General features: G+C 65.9%; 1 protein-coding gene across 1 annotated transcript in view; it reads right to left on the bottom strand.

Annotated features, from left to right (window-relative positions):
• NCOR2 (nuclear receptor corepressor 2) overlaps positions 1-23470 on the bottom strand; it is a 169527-nt gene that overhangs the window by 30819 nt on the left and 115238 nt on the right. Inside the window, exons 18-23 of the mRNA XM_012663494.1 lie at positions 21463-21605; positions 14688-14835; positions 11440-11490; positions 9846-10455; positions 3191-3311; positions 2268-2439 (exon numbers count right to left, since the gene is read on the bottom strand). Coding sequence (XP_012518948.1) covers positions 2268-2439; positions 3191-3311; positions 9846-10455; positions 11440-11490; positions 14688-14835; positions 21463-21605 — 1245 coding nt within the window. The remainder of the gene's footprint in view (positions 1-2267; positions 2440-3190; positions 3312-9845; positions 10456-11439; positions 11491-14687; positions 14836-21462; positions 21606-23470) is intronic.

The following is a 23470-nucleotide window of genomic DNA, read 5'->3' as shown; positions in this document are numbered from 1 at the left end:
CTCAGCTATGGAGAGCTGGGGCGGGGTGGGGGGAGGGGGCCTCCATGCTGGAAGGGAAACTTGGGGCTGCGCCAGGCCGGGCGGGCGGCCGAGAGCCTGCAGAGACAACCTGTTCCTCCAGCTGGGCCCGGGGGAGCCCGAGGGACCTGCTTGGCTGGGCTGTGGCGTGTGGGAGCCAGGGCAGGGAGGCTGCTTCCTGAGACCAGAGAGGCAGTGCTGGGTGTCAAGTCCATGTGTGTCCCCGAGGGAGCGGAGCTGCGAGCCAGACTGCGCGAGAGAGGCGCGCAGTGCCTGACGCCAGGTGCGCCGGCCCCGCGGGGAGCACGTCCAGGAAATGGCGCAGGCCCCGCCATACGGTGGGCCGGGCGCCAGCCTAGAGACTGCTGGTGGGTGGCTCTCCTCCCAGGACAGGGGCCGGCGACCCGGCCCAGCAAGTCCCGGCTGGCCCCGTGCGGTTCCAGCCCTGCTTAGACCCGACACCGGCCAAAGCTATCTGGGTCCCTGACGTGAACACTCGAGTCCTTCCTGGCCAGTGCCCCGGACCTGGAATGTCCTTCGAGAGCCACACCCTGTGTCCCATACTGCACCCTGGACCAGGGAAGGCCACCCTTGTCGGGGGGGCGTCCCAGTCCCCGCGAGACATCCCTGCCCTCATCACCACACCGGACTCGTCACCAGGTCTTGCTGCCTTTGTCTCGGAAACAAACTCCCAACGCGCCCCTTCCTCCCACCTCCAGGGCCACCTGTGCAGCCTGGGTGGCCTTTGTCACCTGCCCTGTGATCTCCTGCTTCTACCTTTGACTTCACAACGGTCGAAAAGAGACGTTTCCAAAATATACATCGGATTGCATGCCCCGTCCCCAGCACTTAAAATCCCTCCAGCGATTTCTGCCAGACCCAAGACAAAATTCGCTCTCCACTGTGGCCCATGAGGCCACAACAATCTCGTCGCCCACTTCCCTCTCCACTCTCCTGTCCTGCCCTCCCCCAGCCACAGTCCCCTCCTGGCAACTCCTCAAACACTCCAAGTGTGTTCCCACCCCAGGGCCTTTGCACATGCTATTCCCACAGCTGGCCCCATCTCTCCTCCACAGGGGCCTTCCCAGGGCCCCCCTCATCACTCGACCTGTTCTGTTTCTTTTGTAGGATGAGCCGAACCCAAACGATCTCGCTCTGTCACGTGTTCCCTCGTTTAATGTCCTCCTCGTTCACAAAACCAGCAGCTCCCCAGGGCAGGGACTTCAGCTCACTGCCGGATCCCCACTGCCTAGCACGGTGCTTGGCAGTCGTAGGTGTCTGACAAACGTCCCGGCCCAGTGGCCTCAGCCAGCTCTGTGTGCTGGCTGGGATGACCCCTGCCCACGTGGCAGGCCCCCAGGCCTCCTGTAGCTGGGGACAGTGGCCGTGGGGAGGCGGGCGGGGCAGGCTGATTAGACAGGGAGTGGCTGGCAGGTCTTCCTTCAGGGACAGCCCTGCTCTTTGTCCTCAACCATCACCTGTGCCATCCTCCTCCAGGAAGCCCACACGAGGAACAGGCCGGCTTCCTCGAGGAGCAGGGTTGCCACACCCAAGGCTGCGGCAGGGAGCGGGGGCAGGTGGCTCTCACCTGAGTCCGTCCCCAGGCTGTGCTGATCAGGGAGGCCGGGCTGGGGTCCCACTGCCCTCGGACCCCTGGGAGCAGCCAGCGAGCGCCTGGGCTAGCCCAGTATGGGGTAAGTTCCGGGGGCCGGCCCCAACGCCGCAATGTGCCCGCAGCCCCTGCCGCACGCCAGGCCACTGTGGAGAGCATGCCCTTTGGAGACACAGGCTCAGAGTTTCCTGGGCCTGGTGGGGAGTAGGGGGGAGACAGAAGACCCAGACCACGAGGAACCCCGCCTGCCTGTCTCCAGACTCCACTTCCTGCAGTGACAGCAAAGCACGCCCCAGGCAGTGGCCGTCACCCTGCTGCTCGGGGAATCCCACCGCTGGCTCCCCAGTGAACCCAGAAACCTTGGCCTGGGGTAAGGTCGAGATGGGAGCCGCAGAGGCAGCACCCTGCCCGGCCCCGAGTGGCTGCCAGCCGGGTGCCAGGCCTCCTCTGCGGTCCCGGAGGTTCACGTGTGGCCCGAATCACACGCGATCGGAGGCTGGGCTGCAGTGCTTTGAAAACCTTCACTCGTTCCCTTTGCTGCCCCGCACGGCAGACGGGAGGCGGCGGCACCGCTCCAGACACACGGACACCCGTCCCTGCCAGCGGTCCCCACTCCCCAGCCCCAGCACGCACTTACCCTCCTTCTCGGGGGGTGGTGCGGGGCTCCTGCTCTTGCCTCGGGGGCTGCTGCCGGGCTGCTGGGGGGCGTCGCCCTCCGGCTGCAGGTGCTGTGGCGGCTGTGGGGCAGGCAGGGCCGGCTTAGGGGGAGCCGCCTCCTCCCGGGGGGGCTCGTGGATTTTGGTGACCTGCTGAGGGAAGTCGGGACGAGTGAGTGTCCGTGTACCAGGTCCCGAAGGAGACAGAGGTCAGGGAGACCTGTGTGTGCCCAGCCCGAAAACCGAGGCCCTGAAGAGCCAGCGACACGCTCAAGGTCACAGGTGGGGCAGAAGGGCAGGTCTCGGCCCAGAGTACATGCGGCCGCCTCCAAACCCGGCCCACCTGGCTCCTTCCCTGCACCCCAAATCCTCTGGGCCGCAGAGAAACAGGGAGCCGGCAGTGCAGCCCGGCACCCTCCACGCCCAGCACTCAAAGCCCCAAGCGACAGCCTGGCCTGGTCAGCTCAGCGTCTTTTAGCCCCTGTGGGAGCCCGGATCCTCCTCCTTGGAGGGGGCACCTCCAAGAGGCCCACCCGCTTGCCTGGCCAGGAGGTTCTTCCAGGAGGCCCAGGAGCTCGTGGGCCCCCCTTCTCTGGCCAAGGTGTTGCTACAGCTCGGGGTGGGGGGCTTCCTGCTCCCCACAGCCCAGCGTCTGGTCTGGGGGCTCAGGGAGACCCTCGGGGTGGGGGAGGAGCTGGTGGCTTCGCGGGTGCCGCAGGAGGGAGGGGCCCCACCCCGCGCCCGCCCGCTCTGGGCTGGTCTCATCTCCACGGGGACTTCTCCAGGAAACGGGAGCGGAAGGGCCGGCTGCAGGTGCAGGCGCCCGCCCACCGCACTGCTGTCCCGGTGAATCGGAAGTCAAGGTCGGGGTGGGCTCTGCGGGGGCCGCGGCGCAGGCACTCACGATGGGGGGGATGGCAGCCGCCCGCTGTTTCAGCTGCTTCAGGTCCAGCGGCTTCTGGGGGGAGGTGTTGGCCCTGGGGTCGCCGGCCGGGGTGAGGAGGCTGGGCCGCGGGGACAGCAGCCTGCGGGGAACGAGTGTCAGGCCAGCGGCAACTGGCAGCGGCTCAAGCCCTGGACCACGGTGCTGAGGCCCCGGGAGGGGAGGCGACTGTCCAGGGCCACCCAGCCCATGTCACCATCTCTCCCGAGGACCCAGGCCAGGATTTGGGGTGGGGGTGGGGGGTGGCAGGAGGCCCCTCCCTTCCTCCCCCGGGCCACACAGGCCCCAGGAGGGGCTGAGACCAGTCCCGGCCCAGAGGCCATGACCCAGACACCCCCAAGACAGCCCTGGGCAAGGAACACCCCAGAGAAGCCGAGACGCAGGGCTACACACACGTGGCCCTCGGGGAGCTGCTGGAAGACGAGGAATCCACCGGATTAAGGCGCAGTGAGATTAAGAGATTTAGTGAGAGATTATCGATCACTCAGACTCGAGAAGCTCGGGTGCCAGGGCGGGGCCTCGGGCACGGAGCCAAGTCCACTGTGCTGTCGGGAGGCGGGGTGCTGCACCCGCGTGCCGGAACCTCCTCTCCCGCACACCACCCACTTGGGGGGTGAGGACAAGTGGCCCACAGGCCTGGCGTGGAGGGGCAGAGGGCATGTCCCCTGTCCCACGATGACAAGCGCCGGCCCTTCCGTCTGCGGCCGTGACACAGAAACGGAGACCTACACGGGGCAGAGCCTGCCCTGGGGTGTGGCTCCCAAGCTGCTCGGTGGTTGCCACCTCCTTCAGGAAGCCTCCCGGGATTCCCAGGACCCCAGCCCTGGTCACAGCACGTGCCACAACCCACTTCTGGCACAAGGTCTCTGAGCAGGAACCGGGTCTGCTCCAGCCCAAGAGCCCTTCGACCCTTGTTCTTGACTCCCTCCTGCCACCTGCGTGTGCTGAGCACTGAGCAGGCCCGGCCCTGGGCCCGGGGTGTGGAATCCAGTCTCTGCCCCAGGGCTCCAGGGCAGCTGAAGGACCCCATGGTACCGGAGGGCAGGACTGAGGCAGGTCCGAGAAGCCCGCGATCCCTGCAGACACAGCCCCTACTGTGCGCGGTGACCACAGGAGCCGGTGTCACACACAGACCGTAAGGCACAGCCGCTGCCTCAAGCTAAGAGCCATGACAACAACCAGGACGCAGCTCCTGCCACCCGAGCCCCGGCTGCCCGGGTGGGATGGCCAGCGACAAGGAGATCACGTCTCCTTCCTGCCACGGCATGTGACAGGCCAGCCCTGCGGGTGCCGGCCTCCTGCCCGCATCTGCCACACGCTCGGCCGAGCGGGGAGAGCAGAGACAGGCCCGGCGACGCCTGCTGCAGCTGCCCGCGGCGCGCAGGTGGGGGCCGAGACAGCAAGGTCACCCTGACTTCCCAGGCATGACCAGCGCCACGCAGGCCCCTCCCTGCCGCCTCCCCACCTGTCCCCGCTCGCGCTCCGAGGACCCCTGGAAGCCTCTCCTCTGCCTGCTGCCCCTCCTCACTGCCCGGGCCTGGACCGGCCCCGCTTCGCCCCCCACCCTGAGGCCGGGGCACCCTGACCCAGGCCCGACGGCGACGCCATCGCCTGCCGGCATCCTCCACCTGGCTGCTGCCGCCCCCCCCATCCCTCCACTCTATTTTCCCTCGTCCCTTTCAACCGCTCGCGTTTGCAAACTTAAATTTAAAAACGAATGCTGCAGCCATGTCGCAGAACGGTTTGGCCGCTCCGCCAACGGCTAAACGCATGGTTCCCCTGTGACCCCACCCGCCAGTCCTAGGCGTACACGCTCGCGACAAACAAAGACGGTGGCCACACAAAACCAGCACGGAGACATTCACAGCAGAACCAGCCATGTGGCCAGGACGGCAACACCGAGGGACGGATACACAAAACGTGGTCTCCTGCACACTCCGAAAGGGACGCAACACTGACACAAGCCACGGCACGGATGGACCGCGGCGACGAGCCACACACACGAGGCCACGTACTGTGGGATCCCACCCCTTCGAAACGTCCAGACCAAGCAAAGCCACAGAAAGTGCGCTGGTGGGTGCCAGGGCGGGGGGAGGAGACGATGAGGGGTGACTGCGTGTGGCTCGCGGTCCCTTTCTGGGGTGACGGCTTTACGCACCGTGGCTACACTAAGAATGACTGGTATGGCACACGAGTTGTCTCAACGGAGCTGTCACAAAAGGGAAGAAAGAACATCCCCTATGTTAGCTCTGAATCAAAGGATTTAATGTGTCTCCTATACTTTTTCTACTAATGGTAAAAATGTATATTTTATATGTACAAATAGAAAAACACTAAAATATAAACTTTTAAACTTTTGTGTATGTGCGTATGATTCTGTAGAGATACAAAACGTGAATTTATAACACATATAAAGTGAGGGGTTGGTGTCCCACACGGACAGTCCGTGCGTGGGGCCTTCTATGCAGGGCCCGTGCGCTCTCCCGCTGCGGTCTCCCTGGGGCTCCTCGCCGGGGCAGGGGCAGTCAGACCGCCAGGGACGGACACAGAGGCAGGAGCCGGGGGCTGGGGCAGCGCCTGACAGTTTTCTGGTGTCCCCTAATCCCAGCCGGCCCTCGGGGGGGAAGAAGGCCACGTCTGCACAGGGCCTGGGTTCAAACCCCCGTGGAGTACCAGGGCCCTAAGCCCCCAGAGGGGCGGCCGCCGACAGGGCAGGGGAGGCAGGAGGATGTTCAGAGCGACCCCCCCAAGCCCTCCCTGCTGCCTCTGCCTCTTCCACTCACTCCTTCCTTCTCTTGAAAGACGGCAGCTTTTCTCTCCCCTTCTGGAGGCCTGGGTGGGGGCAGGCGGAAGGGCTCTCAGGGCCTGGCACCTGCCCTGCCTACCCACCCGTGGCTCAGAGCTCAGGCTCTGGGTTCGAGTCCCCGCTTTGACCACGTAACAGCCAATGGTGCCTCAGTTTCCTCATCTGTAACGTGGAGAGGAAAGCAGGTGCTACCCCGCGGCTGTCCTGTGGGTGGACCAAGGGGATGTGTGTGGCCAGCACCTGGAGCTCCCAGGGCAGGTGCCTTCTTACTCCTGTTTCCCTCCCCACTTTGGAAGGCTGGGGTTGGGGGAGGGGTCCGGGGAGACCAGGGCGTGGGGACGTTCGCTGGCCTGTGACAGTGCATTCCCAAGTCCACAGAGCCCTGCCTCAGCTGCCCCATGATCACCAGACGGGGACAGTCCTCGCCACGCCCTAGGGATGGGGTGAGGGCGGGCTGGCCCGTGAAGAAGGCACCTTCTGCCCCTGCAGGGCCCGAGACCAGGCTCCGAGTCCTCACCCCAACCCCAGGGCCCTCCCCACTGTGACTTCCTCTCCTGCCCTCTCGTCCCTCAACTATTCACTCAGCTCCTCGCCATGGGCCTCTTCGCCATCCACGGAACATGCACTCATGTGGTCACGGGGCCTTTGCACAGGCTGCTCCCTGCTGGGCTCCCATCACCTTCCAATGTCACCTCCCCAGAGAGGCCCTCCCTGCCTGCCAGCCCACAGTCCCCGTCCCCGGGCCCAGTCTTCCCACTGCCCCCTTAGCGAGTGAGCAACGGCTCGATGTCCTCACACTCTCGCTAGACTGCCCAGGGCCTCGTCTGTCCTGTTTCCAGCACCTGAGAATGGGTCTGGCACACGCTGGTGCCCAGTCACTCGTGGGATGAAGGAACAGAGGACAAACTGCTGTCACGATTCTTTCAAAACTCCAAGGGGACAGCTGAGGAAGCCGCACTCCAGCCCCCTGTCGGAGTGACTCTGGGGGTCCCGCAGCAGATCCAGAGGAGACAGCAAATCTTTCCCTGAGTGCTCACCGCAGGCCGGCACTGGGCTGGCGCTTTACGGCCATTAGCTCAGTTACTCTCGCAATGAGCCATCCACGCCCATCCTACAGATGGGACAGATGAGGCCAGGGCAGGGGATCCCAGCGCCCAGCCCTGCCAAAAAGCATCCAGCCACCTTCTCCAGGAAATGAGACGGGGAGGGCAGGCAGGCGCGGGGTTTTGCAATCAAAGCCACTATCTCTGGTTGCCTGCCAAGAAAACTCCCAAGCAGAGCTGCGTGGCAGAAAGTGCTAGAGAGCAAAGGCAGACCACGGATCTCTGTCCCGGAGTTGTCTGGGCAGGGGCCGGACGAGATCCATCTCGTGTCCATCCAGGAACACAGAGCTCACGCGGCTGGGGCTGCCAGGCCGGGAGGAGGGTGGTGGGCAGGCAGCCAGGACCAGGGGTCGCCCGGGGCCCCGCCCGTCCCTCAGCTCTTCCCCGGAGGCCCTGGCTGCCGGGCCGTGCTCTGACGCACCTCGTTTGCGTCCTCCGGCGCCCACCCGGCCCTGCGCGGTCACGGCCGGCAGAGGGAGGGGCGGCGGCTGCCGGCCAGAGAGAGGTCAGCAGACTGGCCCTAGTCCAGCCTCGTTCGCCGAGAGGGCAAGGCAGGACCCGAGGGCGGGGTACTGGCCCCAGTCACACAGGGCGTGACGAGCCAGGTGTCCTGACTCCCAGCCGAGGACTCCTGCTCCCCAGGGGCTGGACGCCGGACTTCAGGCAGGAGGGTGGACGGATGCCAGGCCCAGCTGGGGGAGGGAAGGACACGTCCCCGGGTGGGGCTGTCTGGGGAGAGCGAGGGAGGCTGAGAGGGCCCTGCAGGGCACAGGGCCCGGCCGAGGGGTCTGGGGAGCTGCCAGGACTCGAGCCAACCCCCTGGCTCCGCGGCCTGGGCGGCCCACGTGCAGCCAAAACGCAGGCTTATCCAGGAGGCCGCTTATCGGCGCGGCTGCCCCGTGAGCTCAGCGCCTTGCCTGGAGGGAGAAACATGTTTCCGTGACTCCGTCCCCACAAGCCAGCAGGCTCGGGGTGGGGACCCAGGCGCGGAGACCCTGGCCATCCGCCCTCCCTGGTGGCCCGGGCCACGCTGTGAGCACTGTTTTCCGAGCTACGCCTGCTGGGCAAAAAGGTCAGGAGCCCGGCACCCTTGGAAAACGGCTGGCTGGGCCCCGGCTCCCGCCAGCTGCCCGCGGCTTTGCATACAGGCGAGGTTCGTGCGGGCAGCGGTCCCCAGGGACCCCCAGACGCAGGACACAGAGGACACCTGGTGCTCCCCCCTTCCCCCCAGGAACCGAAGGACACTGGGTGCATGAGTCTGAGTTCACAGGAACGTTCTAGAACTTCCCATCTTAACACGCCCCAAGGCGAATCCCGGGGCACAGGCAGAGGCTCTGCGTGAGCACAAGGTCAGGTCTTCCTCCCTCACTCTGCCCGGGGTTTTTCCGAGAGAACACAGCGCTGTTTTCAGTGAAAATAAAGTGGCCCGCCCGCCCGCCTCGCCAGCAAACAGCTGCTCCAGCCGGCCAGACGCGAGCGGGGACCAGGCACGGCGTCGCCAAGGGTCTGTCCTCGGCCCCTGGACCTGCCCTGATCGCGCGGACGGGTGGCTTTGGTCCCAACTGGGGGCCCGGGGTCCCACAGTTAAGATGCAGCGTCCCCGGGGCCTGGGGGAGGGGTGCCATGGCAGGGGCAGGGGTGAGGAAGGGAGGAACACAGAGCCAACAGGAAGGCACGGGGTCCCGCCGGGTCACCCCGACAGGAACGGAATCTCCTCCCTGAGAACCTCCCCACCTACCAGAACCCCAAGAGCTGAGGCCGGGGGCCCCTGGCCGACAGGAGAACCTCCCCCAGCCCTCACCCTCTGGCTTCTCTGACGCGGCCGCCTCCTGCCTGTGCCTCTCTCGACCCACACGCGGCAGCCAGCCAGCTGGTTTCCGAGGGTAAATCGCACCCCAGCCCTCGCAGGAGGAAGCTCTCAAGGTCTGAGAACAAACGCAGCCGCCCACCTGGCCTGCGAGGCCCTCCGCGCTCCACCCCTCCGCTCCCGAACCACCCCACATTCCCGCCCCGGGCCGCCGCGCTTGCTGTTCCCGCCACGCCGAGGGTAGAACTGTGTTGCCCAAATCCTAACCCAGGTCCCTGTGAACGTGGCCTTATTGGGAAACGGCTTGTTTGCTGACGTGATCGCGATCAGGCCATACTGGTTCAGAGTGGCCCTAATCCAGTGCCTGGCGTCCTTCTAAGAAGAAACTTCAGACACGGAGACACACAGGGGAGAAAGCCGCGTGACAAGACGGGGGAGGCTAGAGTGACATGCCCGCAGCTAAGGACTGCGCAGCCGCCAGCGGCCTGAAGAGGTAAGGACTGATCCGCCCCATCTCAGAGGGGGTGTGGCCCCACCAGGGCCGGGACAGCGTACAACTCTGTTCCAGCCACTCGGTCCGTGGCACAGTGTGACGACAACCCTAGGAAACTCACGCACGATGCCCGGCACACTCTCTCCCTGGCGCCTCCCATGGCTGCCTCCTGCTCCGTCCAGTCCCAGCTGGGACGTCACCCTCCCCCAGGTCCTCCTCACCCCACCCGCGCCTGTTCCTGGACTCTGTTCCGTGTCCACCTCCCTGACAGGACCGGGGGCTCCCCGCGGGCAGGCAGAGCCGGCCCGTGTGTGGCTGTCTCCGTATACAGCAGTTGCTCAATAAGAGCTTGCAGAACAAGCACACGCGGACAAAAGCCCAAGGCCAGGGCTGCCGCCACCGCTCACCTGTTCTTGTCGGCGCCCTCGGGCTCGTCCACCTCGTCGGCGCTGCAGGTGGCGCTCGAGTCGCTGTCCTGGGGGGCGCCCGAGCCCTTGGCCGCGGTGGCCCTGCCGCCCTCCTTCTTCTCCGCCTTGAGCGGCCCCTCGGGCGCGGCCTCCGCGGCAGCCTCCCCACCCCTGCCCTTGTCCGGGCCGGCCTCGGGCTCCTCCTTGCACTCTCTCTTCACGGGCTCCTCAGGCGGCGCCGCCCCGGGCTCCTCCGCCTTCACCGCCTCTGTCGCCAGCTCCTCGGCCGCAGGGGGCTTCTGCTCGTCCCCTTCCTCCGCCGCGGGTGCTGCAGCGGCCTCTTCCTCCTTTTCCTCCTTGGGGACCACGGGAGGGGGTGTGGAAGGTGACGCGGGTGCTGGAGGGGGCGTGGGCGGGCCGGCGGCTTCGGGGGCCTGGGCGGGCTCGGTGGGGGCCAGGGCGTCCTCCGGCGGAGGGGTGGGCGGCTCAGGGGGCGGCCCGTCGGCTTCTGGGGCGGGCAGGGGCTTGGGCCCGTTCTGCCCCGTGTCCTTGGCGGCCTCAGCACGCGGGGAGGGGACGCTCTCCGTGTCGGAGCTGTTGTTGACGGTGGCTGTGCGGGGAGAACAGACGGGGCTAAGCGGTGCCTGGGGGCCCGGCGGAGGGAGGCGGGGCCCCTTGGGGTGCGGTGGCCGTGGCCTGACACCAAAACAGCCCTGTGGCTCCTACGTGCCTGGGCACCTGCCGGGAGCCCCACCCGAGACAAAGCCACTGGCCAGGTGACCGCCTTCACAGGTGGCTGCCTGCTTCCCGGGCGACCCTGGTGCCCACGACCTGGCCAACTCCCAACCCTGGGGATCTCCTGGCCGCTGGCACCCCCAACAGAGCCACGATGAGGGTGGCCAACGGGCACAGGCCTCCGTCTTGGGGGTCTCCGTGTTCTCGTCTGACCCCGCCCCCGGCTCTGCCCCTCGCCAGCTGCGCAACGCAGCAGGGAGGGAACCTCTTGGGCCTCGGTTTTCCCAGCTGCAGAATGGGTAGAATCGCAGTTCCTACCTCACAGGGTGGGTGAGCCAGTGAGGGCGACGGCACAGGGCGACTGCCTGGTGCCTATCTGCTGTGGCATCGTCACCATCACCCCAACAGGGCAACGCAAATGGGACCAGCACCCACGTGGAGGCCACAGGGACGGCCCGCAGTGGCGCAGTCCCAGTAGGAGGCCGAGGGACCTCCACTCCGGTCCTGTATCTTTAGCCCTAAGACCCGCTCCTGCCACTTCTTTGGGTCTCAATTTCTCCCATTTTCTATAAAACGGGGAGGCTCGGAAACCCCTGCACTTGCTGTTGGGGAAAGGAACAGCAAGAGAGGCGGGGCGCACGCCGGGAGAATCAGCAGCACAGGCAAGCGGGGACCCTGACCTGCAAGCCGGGACCAGCACGGGGAACAGACGCTGCACCGGGAGGGGGCGCAGAGGCGGCGGCAGCAGACCGTGGTGCTCATGGCAGAGGCATGCTCCCAGGAGCGGGGCCCCTCGCAAGGGACAGGTGCCCTCCCCGGCCCTACCCCTGCCCCCCGGGCCAGCCGGCCACATCCGTACCTGGGCCACTGCTTTCCCCTCTGGGCACCTCACTCCCAGAGGCGTGCAAGGCTAGAAGGAAGTTAGAGAAGAGTTACAAGGGAGGTGGCGGCGGCAGCGGGGAGGGGACGGATGAGGGGGTGGCCGGCAGAGGGGCCTGGGGCCTGGCAGGCGGCAGGGAGGACGACCCGCGGGCAGCTGACCCGCCTGCCCTTCCACTTGGATTCCTCTGCCCCCGGGCTCTGGCCGTGAGCCGCCGCAGGTGACCGGAAGCAGCCCTGCGCAGGCAGGTCCAAGGGCCGGTCCGAGGCCAGCCAGTAATGAGGTCGCTCAGGGAGAAGCAAGCCTCGGCCACTCTGGGTGTCCCCCCGGACCAGTCACCGGCCTCCTGGCTCCAGGCGCCCTGGGTGGGGGTGCTGACCTCAGGGTGGGCAAGGCTGGAAGGACGGGCCTGTGTCCTCCGGCCCACGGCCCCCACTGACCCCTCAGCCCCCTGCTTCCCGCCTCGCTGCAGGGCCCGGAGCAGGGGCCTCCCTTCCAGAAACAGCAACACGGGCTCGCTCTGAGCTGAGCTCTTCCCACCTGTGACTCGCTAGTCCTCAAGGACCTCTGAGATCAAGACGGCCACCGCTCTCATCTGCAGACGCGCAAACGAGGCAGAGAGGGTCGTCAGCCTGCCCAAGGCCACACCGCAGGGGGCAGGCGCACTGAACCCAGCAGCCCGAGTCCCCAGCCACTGGGCTTCCCGCCCCTGCTTGGCCGTGGCACCCCCTCCCGTGCACACAGTCAGACCACAGGAGGTAGGGAGGCCGACACTGAGAGCCCTAGGACGAGCGGCCCAACCTCTGGAGTCTCAGTTTGTTAATCTACAAAATGGGCAGTTGGCACCCGACGCTCACTGTGACCAAGAGGCTCCTGCTGGTCTACACCGAGCTCCCAGAGGGCTCGTGAAAACGCAGTTGCTGGGCTCTGTCCCCAAGATGTTCCCGATTCGATAGGTGCAGGCTGGGGCCCAAGAATCGGCACGACTGGCCGTTCGCACCTTGCCGACCACTGACCTAGGAGGTGTGCTCTGCCCCGTGCCTGTGCCCAGCAGGTGCTTTAAAAAATACCAAAACAAAACAAAACCACCCCCGGCCTCCTCCCCTTTCTGCAAACCCAAGAAGTCGTGGAGAGGCTTCCGGAGCCCGGCCGAGCTTGAATCTCTGCTGCCAAGTGGACCTTGGGGAACCCCTCTGTACCTCAGCCCCCTCCTCTGTAAAACGAGGACAATGACGTCCCCTGCTTCGTGCTGCTTCTGCGATCAGGGGAGTTAACCCAAGGCTCCTGCTGTTGCTGGGACTGTCACCCTTACAGGAAACGTCACTGGGCCAGTGATCCCTCCCTCGCCTGCACCGGTCTGTTTCCAGCCTACGTCAAGGAACTTTCCGCCTGTCCCCATGACGGGGTCTGCAGCACCACTGGGCTGGCGGGGCTTCCGGAAGATTCTGTTAGGGCAACCTCAGGACCCAACCCAAGTCCTACTTCCCCAATCCTGTTCACAGGAACGGGGGTCACACAGTGAACGCTGGCTGGGCTGGAGGACACCATGTGAGTGATTCTCCTGTCTCTGTGCCTCAGTTTCCTCATCCTCAAGATGGGTATAACACCCTGGGCACCAGGGTGGGTGCCGGGAGGCTTAATCAGGGCCTTCTGAATGGCTGCTACCGCCGTGGAAGCCAGGTGGTCACAGGAGCCTCAGCTCTGGCTAGACCAGTACCCCTCTACTACCCCCATCCCTACTGGGATATGGGATCTGTGACCCCTGCGGGTGACGGGGAGCTCACTACCACCCATCTGCTCCTGTCTTGATATCAAGCCAAAGTCTGGTTTCCTCCAGTTTTCCCACCAAGCCTGCACTCTGCCCACGCGGACAGCTGGAAGGATATTTCGAGAGGGGATTGGGTTACTGCTCCCTAGGTCTTCTCTCTTCCTGGCTACAGACCAGGACCCAAAATGGGATGGCCAGAGGGACCTGCAGCCATGGACACTGGCCAGGCCTCTGGCGGACATGGGCTAGAGGGACCCAGAGCTGCCAGGAGGCCAGAGTCAGTACCCCAGACCCTCCCCGGCTTGAGACAACAGTAACTGCAGGGCTGAGTATCCGCTTTCAACCAGGAACTAGGATCCGGGCTGGGGAAGACACTGTGGGGCCAGCAGAACCTGAACCTACTTGCGGGCCTGGCTTACGGACCCGGGAGGGGACTTGCACCTCCTTCGCCACCTTGGTGGAAGCCTGGGAGTCCCGATTCGGAAAAGGAGGCAGACAGGAACGACGGGAAGACGCCCCGGACAGGGGGCAGGAGGAAAGAGCTTGAACTTGAGAACTAGGCTGGGGCTGCTCTGGCCAGAGAAGGGAAGGAGAGACAAGACGTTCGGCAGAGCGAGCGCTGCGCCTGCAGCGGCGTCACGGGGCGGGGGTGGGGCAGGTCTAGATCCAGCTTCCTCGGGCAGGGAAACAGAGGTGCAGGGTGGGGGTCAGAGGTGGCTCCGTGACCAGCAGGGCAGGGTCTGGCCGTGGGCAGCCTGGGTTCGATCCCTGGGTCTCTGAGCGATTATGACGTGGTTGAGCCACGCGTTGGGGGTGGTGGGAGGCTGTACCGTTAAGGTGACGATCGTGTGCGGTCACAATGCTCTTTTTGGGGGTGGAGAGAGGACAGGCCAGTGCTCTCTCCTCGGTGGCACTCACCTGGCGGGGGTTCACCTGAGCCCCCACCTCCAGCTTCCCCGAGCTCAGCTCCCCCGGGTCGGAAACAGGGACGGTAAGTAAGGGGTCCATACTGTGTCTCACCCAGATGGGACACTCCGGAGTAAGAGGAGGCACTAAAGGTCATCGTGTAACTTCTGAACTATTGATCGACTAACAGATCGGTTCTGCTTATTCTGGCCGACGTGTGAAAACACTTCTACTCCAAAAACTGTTTTCCGAAGTAAATTCTTCCCTGAACTTTGACACGTGAAGGGGTGACGAGACCGCAGGCACCAGGAGGGCTGTCCTGGCCACACGGTCCCCCAAGCACGTCAGGAGAGCGGAGCGGGGCTCGGCCTCAGGGGGGCGGCGAGTGTTACCGTTTCTGTCGCTGCCGTCGTCCTACAGCCCCGGAGCACCTGCCTCTCGCTCGGGGAGCTCAGGCCCCTTCTAAGAAGGACTCGGCGTCTCGGGGGCAAGGGGCTGCCAGGCCGGCCTCTGCCACGCCCGCGACACCGACCCCGCCCGGCCCCGCCCTCACCTTCCGCCTCCTCCGCCATCTCCTCCTCGTTCCCGCTGGCGCCCGACGCCTCCATCTCCTCGTCCTCCACCACGGGCGGGAAGGCCGCCTCCTCGCTGGCCGCCGCGGGCGCTTTCTTCTTCTTCCTCCGCGCGTTCCTCTCCTTCTCCTGGAGCACAGGGACAGCGGCGGGCGGGTCAGGGCCGGGGCTGTCAGCCCGGGGACTCCCCGTGCCAGAGGCCGCGCCACAGCCGCGAGGGGCAGCGATCCCGGCCGCGTGGCCGCCAGGGCGACCTGCCCCCACCCCCACCCGGCACCTGCCGCCACCGCAGCCAAACGTGCCAGTGGTGATTTTTACCGGGGGCTTTATTCCGCCATCGTGCCCCAGAGATGCCCTGGGCCGTCTGGCCTCCCGCCGCCCTGACATCCTTCCTGAGCAGGTGAGAGCCGGCCTCTGCCTGGAGGCCCCCGGGGCTGCTCCAGCCCCTCCAACTCTGCGAGCCCCAGCAGCGGCCGCGCTCCCAGGGGCCGTCCGCACGTGCGGAGTGAACAGACGAACCTCTGCCCCGCATGTCTCACCTGCCCCATGAGCACAGGAGACAGGCCGGCTGGGGAAGCTAACTGTGTCACCCCACGCGTCTCTACGGGGCACCTGTGTGTGCCAGGCACCGCACCAGGGGCCGTGGGCAGACGAGGTCCTGTCCCCCAAGGCTGGCTGCCCAGGGAGACCAGCGACGCGACGTGCAGAGAGAAGACAGACTCAGAGGGTGACGAGGGTGGGGCAGGAGAGCCCAGGGTGGGGCCCCTCGGGACAGCAAGGTCAGCAAAGGCCTCTGCAAGGAGGCAGCACGGGAGCCCAGGTCTGACGAGGAGAGGGGACCGCCTGGCTCCGCGCAGAGTGCCAGGTGCGGGAACCGCAGCGCGAAGGCCCCGTGGGGGCGGCAGCTGGGTGTGTTGGAAGAGCGGACGAGGCCCACACCGTGCAGCCTCTCTCCTCCCCACACGGCACCCCATTCCCCGGGACCCTCAGCTCCTCGCGAGGGAGCCAGGCCTTCGCCACCCACCCCCCACTCCCGGCTGGGGCACAGCCATCGGCTCCCGTCTCTGTGCCTCCCTGGGCCGGGTGTCTCTAATCCCCATGCTGAGCCAGGCAGAGCCTCAGAAAGCGTTTGTCGACTGACTTGCTGAGCGACTATGAACGGGCAGCCTTTGTGGGCTTGAACACACGGTCAGCAAGGGGTGGGTGTGTATGGGGGATAGCGTCTCCTGGGGGTCTTGAGGTGCCTAGGGACTCCCAGGAGGGTGGACAGACCCTAAGAGGGTGCCTGCCCCATCGGATGTGACGCGGGGGCTGCAGCCTGAGCCCTCTGGGGTCTGAGAAAGAGGCGGAGCCCACTCCACGTCTGGAGGTGACTGCAGCTCTCAGCGAAGACTCTCGGACTGAACAGCGTCCCCCCAAATTCGCACCCACCCGGAACCTCAGAATATGACCCTACTTAGGAAAGGGATTTTGCAGATGTACTTGGCTAAGATGAGGTCACACTGGGGCAGGGTGGGCCCTCAATCCAGCATGACGGCGTCTTTTCCAGGAGAGGGAAACACGGACACAGGGATGGCCACGTGAGGCCGAGTGTGGAGCGAGTGACGCGTCTGTAGCCGAGGAAGGCCAAGGACGACACGGAGCAGCTCTGCCGGGCCTCGAGGGCAAGGAGGGCCCCGTGCACACCTTGCCGGCCCCAAAACCGCAGGAGAAACAGCTGTGGCTGCTTTAAGCTCCCTGGTTGGTGGCATTTGTTGATCACGGGGAGCTGATGCAGCCCCTCTGCGCTGTCCCTGGGTTCCGGGAAAAAGCCACCCTACGTGAGGACGCGCACAGCCTGCTCTCGGGGGCAGACGCCCCGTCGCCTGCAGATCCAGGCCCTGCCCGTTCCAGCCTCACACCGTGGCCGGGAGGGCAGAGGGTGGGAACATGCCCCATGGGGGGGAGGGGGTCTCCTGCTCCGAATGTGCGGTCCCCGGGCCCCGCCACAGCCCAGGGCTGGGATCACTTCCTGTCCTGCCTTCTTCCTGAGCAAACGGGTCTCTGGGCACAGCCACTCGGAACGCCGGGAGGAAAAGGGAAACGTCTGCTTGCCCGTGAGTCACGGTTTCCGTCACCAACGCTCGGCCAGAGTGCCACCGCCCCGCCCCCACCGAGGGTCCACAGGGCCCGATACAGGGATGTCCCACGTGCACCCAGGGCCCGGCCCCAGCCTGCCCCAAACCCTGAGCGTCTCCCGGGGGGGCCCTGGCCGTGGGTTCTGGGCCAGGGCTGCCCTGCTTCCCCAGGCCACTCGTGGCAGACGGGGGCTCTGGTGCGGTGGGTGGGGACTCGCAGAGCTCTCCTGCTGGCCTGGCCGTGAAACTCACCCTCTAGAGCTGTGAGTCTCTCTGGGAGGGTCTCCAAGACATGGCGGCAGCGGGAGGGGGGATGGTGCCAACACCCCGAACCCCCCCAGACTGGGTCCGAGAGGCTGAAACTTAGCAGGTGTCCCCGGAATCGCCGCAAATCCTCCCTGACGCAGCCCGGCCCCTCAGGATCAGGAGGTGCGAATGCAACAGGAGAGATCAGTTCCACCAATATCATTACAGCAGCATTTATTATGCACCCACTGTAAGCAAGATGTTTTCCAGTATCAACTCACTGGACCCACACAGCTGCTCTGCACATCAGGGGACGCCACCCCTGCTTCGGACTCCCCAGGGCTTCCCGCCCCAACACTGGCACTAAAACCCCACGTCCTCCCCACCCACGCAGCCCCACGGGATCTAGAACCGGACCCCCCGGCCCTCCGCTCCCGCGGTCTCTGTGCGACCAACACAGCGCCCCGCCTGCCTGGGGCCACCGCGCCCGCCGCTCCCCTGCCTGGACGCCCTTCCCGAAGACCCGCACAGATTTACTTCCGCGCCTCCGTCAGGGCTCTGTTCAGCCGCCACTTCCCAGAGAGGTCTTCCCCGGTCACCTGCCAAAATCAGCCGCCCCTCCGCCCCACCATCGGCCACTTCCTACTGCATCCCTCGGCTTGGCGTGCTCAGACCACATCCTGAAAGCGTGTGTCAGTGTGTCTCCCGCACTAGACCTCGCTCCTTGAGGGCTGGGATCTGTCCGTCTGTCCTCCCACCACACCTGGAACGGCGCCTGGCACAGAACAAGCGCTCCGTAACTACCTCCTTAGCTGAATGAACCTGGTAGGCCAGGATACCAGGTCAGAGAGGCAAAGACGCTCGCCCAAGACCACACAGCTCACGCGTCGAGCCCAGGTTTGAACGCAGGTCGGGTTCGGACATCGCCCTGCCGGGCCCATCTCCCGGCAGCCTGCGCAGCCTCGGATGGACGGGACAACAGAGGAAAACGCGGCAGGGCCGGGCCAGGGCCGAGACAGACGGAGGCTGAGAAACGCGGAAGCGGAGCCCCAGGGGCCTGGACCCGCACATGGGAGAGCAGGGTAACCTTCGGCCACGAGCAGAGGGAGGGGGACCGCGGAGAAGACGCCCATGCCAAATGTTACATAACTCCGCGACGTGCTCCGCCTGCTGCCTGATCTGCTTCCTGCTGACGTCGCCCGCGGCCGCGCTCTGGCCAGGCCTGGTGCAGGGCGGGAGGGGACACCCACTGACCCTCAGTCCCTGGGTTTCCCCACTGCTTCCTTCGCTGGCCAAGGGTGACACGTCTTCCTGTGCCCCAGACGGGGCTGGGCCAGCAGGCATCAGGGGCTGTCACCGCGTCAAGACGGGAGGGTGCGGGGAGGGGCGGGAGGCAGAGGTCACCAGGTTCGGCAGCACCTCATAGGCCTGCTTGCATCCTCCAGTGACGGGGAGCTCGCCCCTGCACCAAGGGTGGCCACTGTCACGACGGAGGGCAGCGGGCTGAGCTGGAACCTGTCACGGGTCGCTGCACCTGCTCGCCTGCTTTCTCTGCAGCTCTCGACGCGAGTCTGCGCCGCCGAGGTCAGCCGGAGCGAGAACCAAGCCCGTGCTCCCAAATCGCCTGTTCTCATTCAGGAGCCGCCCTGGCCTCAGGATTCCCCTCCTGTCCACGCCTCGTCCGCGGGCTGCCAGCGACACAGCCACTAACCGCGATCTTCAGAACTGGGGAGAGGAAGGCTACCTCCCTGTCAGCCTTTGCTCCATCTCGCTCAGACCAGAATCCCTCTCACGGACACCAGGACAATCCGCCCCAGCCTGGATGGGTCGCCTCTCAGCTCAGAAACTTTCGGCGGCTCCCCACGGCCCACTGAGAAATGCCCAGCTCCTCAGCCCAGCAGGAAAACCCTCGGGACACCTGCCAGTGCTTCCCGGGCGCAGGAATCAATACCGGTTTGCTGAATGAGCACTGAGGACGACGACGGCCCAACGCTTACTGAGTGCTGCCCTCGTGGCAGGCACCGCCCTCCGCAAAAGGGAACTCGTGTGCGCCTTGCGACAGCCCTGTAAGTAGGTCCCGTTCTTCTCCTCATTTTATAGACGGGAAAACTGAGGCTCGGAGGGGTGAAGCCATGTACCCCTGGGCACCAGTCTCTAAGCAGCACAGCTGGGGTACAAATGCGCCACCCCAGAGCCCTGCTGTGCACTGTCCTTCCAGGCTGCCTCCCTGCATGACTGAATGAATGAATGAATGAATGAATGAATCGGGCATGAGCATGCCACCGCCAGCACCACTGCGGCTCTGCTTAGCTGAGTACTTGCAGCGTGCTGGGCCGCATTCTAAGCACTTTACAACCACTCGGATCATTCCCACAACAGCTCTCGGAGGTGGGTTCCACTACTGTCCCCATCTCACAGGCGGGGAAACTGAGGCCTGAGCAGCCACGTCACTTGCCCAAGGCCACACAGCTGGTAAGCGGCAGAGCCTGCATTCAAACCCACTGTGCTCGGCCCACAGTCCGTGCTCCCAACCCCGAGGCGCCGCAGCTGTCTCTGCAGATGCCACTCACGAGAGCTTCTCAGGCCTGAGAAGAGTGGGCTTCAAACTAAACAATAACGATAACAGTAGCAGTAAACCAGGCGGCCGACCCTCCTGGGGCTCGTCCCTCAGGCAGGCACCTTACAGGTACTAACCCACTCAGTCCTCACGCGATCTCGTGGAATAAGGACTACTACTCCCCTACTTTACAGATGAGGAAACTGAGGCTGGTCAGGCGGAAGCCACCACCCAAGGTCACCCGAGTGCCGAATCGACAAGCTGGGACTTGGCCCCCTCTTGCCCTGAGCCAGTTGTGCCATGCACCTTGCTGGAGTCCCCGGTCCTCCAACCAAGCTCTCACATTTTGAGGCCCCTGGGAACAGCAGTTTCCCCGAGGAAGCCTGGAAAGCCAGGTGGTGGGGCCGGCAGGCTGCGAGGGGAGACACCTGCCACCCTGTAGCCACTGCCCTGCGGATCTGGGACGGGAGCCCTGGGATCGGCGGGGGTAGGGAAGGGGTGGGGAGGTCAGGGATGTCACAGGAAGACCCTTTTTGTGCCTGGGGCGGTCTCAGGGCCAAGCTCCTGACCCCGGGTCGTCCTGTTTTGACCGTGCCGGACTCCTGACCTGTGCGGCAGGGACGCTGGCCCACAACGTGCCCCACCCCCGCCAGGCTGCTCCGGGGCTCCCAGACACCCGGGCCAGCGCTGAAGACGGACAGACGCTCCACATCCTCGGCTGGCACCGAGCCTCCTCCTGCGCAGACCCGAAGGCCCACACGGCCCAGAAAATGAGGGGCACTGCCTGGGGCCCTGGAGCTCCAGGGACAGATCCCAGGGTCCCTCCACCTCGGGCCTAGAGCCGCTAGCCGCCACCCACACGCACGATCTGGTGAGAACTCACGCAGGAGCATGGAAGGCGCCCTCGAATTCCGCTCGGTGCTCAGGGAGCGACGCTGCCCCGGCCGTGTGTCGTGCGCCCCCGCGGCGGACGCACGGAGGCGCTGCCCGCAGAACACGCTGCAAGTGCTTTAGCCCCAGCCACAGGCAGCCGATGGGGGCAGGGAGGGAGCCACGCGACCCCCCCCGTGCCTCTGTACCCGCGAGGAACTCGCGGCCAGTGACCAGGAGCCTCGTGCCCAGGCTCGCGGCAGTGGGTTCAAAGCCCAACTCAGCTGCTTCTGAGCCTGGTTAAGCCTCAGTTTCTCCCATTTAAAATGGGGACGGTGCTCAGGAGTGTGCCGCAAGGCAAGGACGGGAAGGAGAGGGGAAGGGAGGGAGAAAAGGCAGCAGACCCCCGCCCCGAAGTCCTGGATTCCCAGAAACAGCTGCGGAGGAAGCAGCGGCTCCTCGGAGACCATTCACACGCTCGGCGAGGCGAGCCCGCGCCTTCTGCGCTCCTGCGGCGGGAAACCTCAGGCCTCCCCGGTCTGCCTGAAGCCCTCCAGGAGGCCACGGCTGAGCCACCCGCTGCCCCACACCCGTCCTCCCCGCCCCACGGCGGCTGTGACACTGTGAGGTCCAGCAGGCCAGGCGGGGGCCCCGCGCAGGACTCCTCTGCCCCGGGCTTCATTCCAACGCTCTGCGCCAATTCCAGGCTGAGTCAGTGCCTGACTCCCCCCACGCCCCAGGGCGCTAAGGCCCCCAGCGGTGTCTGAGCTGCGGGCTGGGAGGCAGAGGGGGCAGGAGGCCACGGCGGAGCCCTGCCCAGCCCCGACGTCCAGGAGGGGCGTTCACGGCAGCACTGCTGCCTGCAGCCGTGTCGGGGGCCGCAGGGCAGGGACCCGAGAGGCTGAGTCCTAAGGAGGCAGCCGGTGTGACACGCCGCTCCCGGCCCCAGGGGCGTCGGGGACTCACCATCCTCAGCTTGTGCTGCTGCAGGATCTCGTCCAGGTTCTGCCTCTTCTTGTAGTTGAAGTAGAAGTTCTTACACTGCGACACCGTCTTGGAGCCCACCATCCGGGCGATGGCCGACCAGTTCCGGCCGTGCTCCAGGAGGCCTGCGGGGGGAGCAGACGGCAGGTGAGGGGCGGCCCAAGACTCCCCGAGGGAGGAGACAGCGGTGAGGGGCCCCACGTCGCAGGCTGGGGAGGCACCAGAGCGGGAGGGCTGGCCTCTACGGTCTGCTTTCCGGGGTGCACAGGAAGGGTCCGGGCTCAGGAACAAGGAGGGATGGGTCAGGCCGCACCGGGGCCCCTGCTGAGGAGCCTGGGGGCCGAGGCTGGAGTCCAGGATGCAGACCCCGCCACTCCCCCACCCCCGCTGGGCGGGGGCACCGGGCTGTCGTGACCTAGCCCTGACACTCTCTCGCAGCTGCAGAGGCCTCGGGAGACGGGCTGTCTTCCGGCCACACCGGGCCAGGGAAAGGAAGGAACGTGGCCAGCAGGGGCCGGGAGGGTGGAGGTCAGAGTGGGGGTAAGCTGGGCCCAGGAGCTTCCCGCTCAGGTTAACTGGGGCGCCTCCAGGGCCCCGAACCCCCAGGAGCACCTAACGGCCCAGGCTGCACTCAGGGCCCACCCGGCCTGTTGGGTGGCTGGGAGTGGACGTGTCCCCAGATCTCAGCCCCGCCACAGCCAAGAGGTTCCCACCTCCTGGCGTGGGGAGAGAGCCTCCAGGAATCGGCAGCCCCTACCCCTGACGCACCTAGGCCAGAAAAAGTCCCCTTGGTCCCCGGCTCAGGCCGGAGGGTCTAGTTTGGATGCCACAAACGCCGGGCCCACAGTGACGCGGCCCCCGCTGCACCTCAAGGCAGCACCCAGGAAGCCGGGCCCCAGGGCCCGACCTGTCTGCCTGAAGAGCCCCTGGCCGGCGTCTCCGTGTTCGTGCCGCCGCGTCTCCTGAGCCGTGACCTTGCACGGCCCCGGCCGGCCGGAGCAGGTAGGGCCAGTCCACTTCCCCGCGGCTGGGGGGGAGGCAGGGGCACCCCTGACCTCAGGGGCTGTGCGGGGGGCCGGCGCCCCCACCAGGGCAGCAGCTGACTCACGCTGCTGGGGGCCCGGCAGCCTCTGAGCAGAGCTGTGCGTGAAATGATTCTAGTGAAAGACTCCCCGTAACAAAGTCTGAGCCCATTTTCCTCGAATCAAATCCACAGCTGAAATTTCACAGGCGTTGGGGAGCCCGGGGAGGGGGCAGCCGTCCGTGCTGGCGTTTCCTGTCATTCATCCCTCCATCCGTCCACCCGTCTTTCAGCCATTCAGACACGTGCCGCTGCTCGCGGCTACAAAGCTCTGACAAAAACGCAGTAACAGCAACAGAAACATCAACAAGCCACCCCGTCCGCCGCGCGGCCAAGCGACACGCAGAGTTCGCGAAGCCCTTCAGAGCCCTGGTCCCGTCCCCTCCCCGCTGTCGAGGCTGTGACAGTGTCCTGTTCCTGGCACGGGGCAAACAAGCCCAGAGGTTCACGCCAACTCTCCCATGCTTCGGGGACGGGCAGAGGGGCGAGGTGGGCGTGGGGCCCCAGCTTCCTGCCCTCCTGGCCCGCTGGACCCGCGGCGCGGGGGTGACGCTGAGTGACAGGCCACCTGCTCGCCTGCGGCAGCCACGGGAGCCACGTGGCCCCACAGCCCGCTCCTCAGGGTTCCTCAAGGACAGGCGCGGAGGGGAGGGCCGGGGCGTGGGATCAAGTGTAACCGGGCCCCCTGACCTTTCCCTCCGCCCGCGCCAGCAGCAGCTGCCACTTCCAGAACCTGGCGGACAGGGACGTGCGTTTATTTATATTTCCCCGGCCGGGGCCAGGCCGCCCAGGCAAACACGCGGGCCGGGAGGCTCACAGGCCGGAACCAGGGTGGGAGAGGGTGGAGGGGGCGGGTCTCCCCTCTGGGCCTGCCGTGGGTGGGGTGGAGCCCCAGGGGGTGGCCTGGCC

This window comes from Propithecus coquereli, unplaced genomic scaffold, assembly GCF_000956105.1.
Source record: "Propithecus coquereli isolate 6110/MARCELLA unplaced genomic scaffold, Pcoq_1.0 Scaffold81, whole genome shotgun sequence".
Lineage (NCBI taxonomy): Eukaryota > Metazoa > Chordata > Mammalia > Primates > Indriidae > Propithecus > Propithecus coquereli.
The sequence above is the reverse complement of the archived record's forward strand: the minus strand, read 5'-3'. Positions and strand labels throughout refer to the sequence as shown.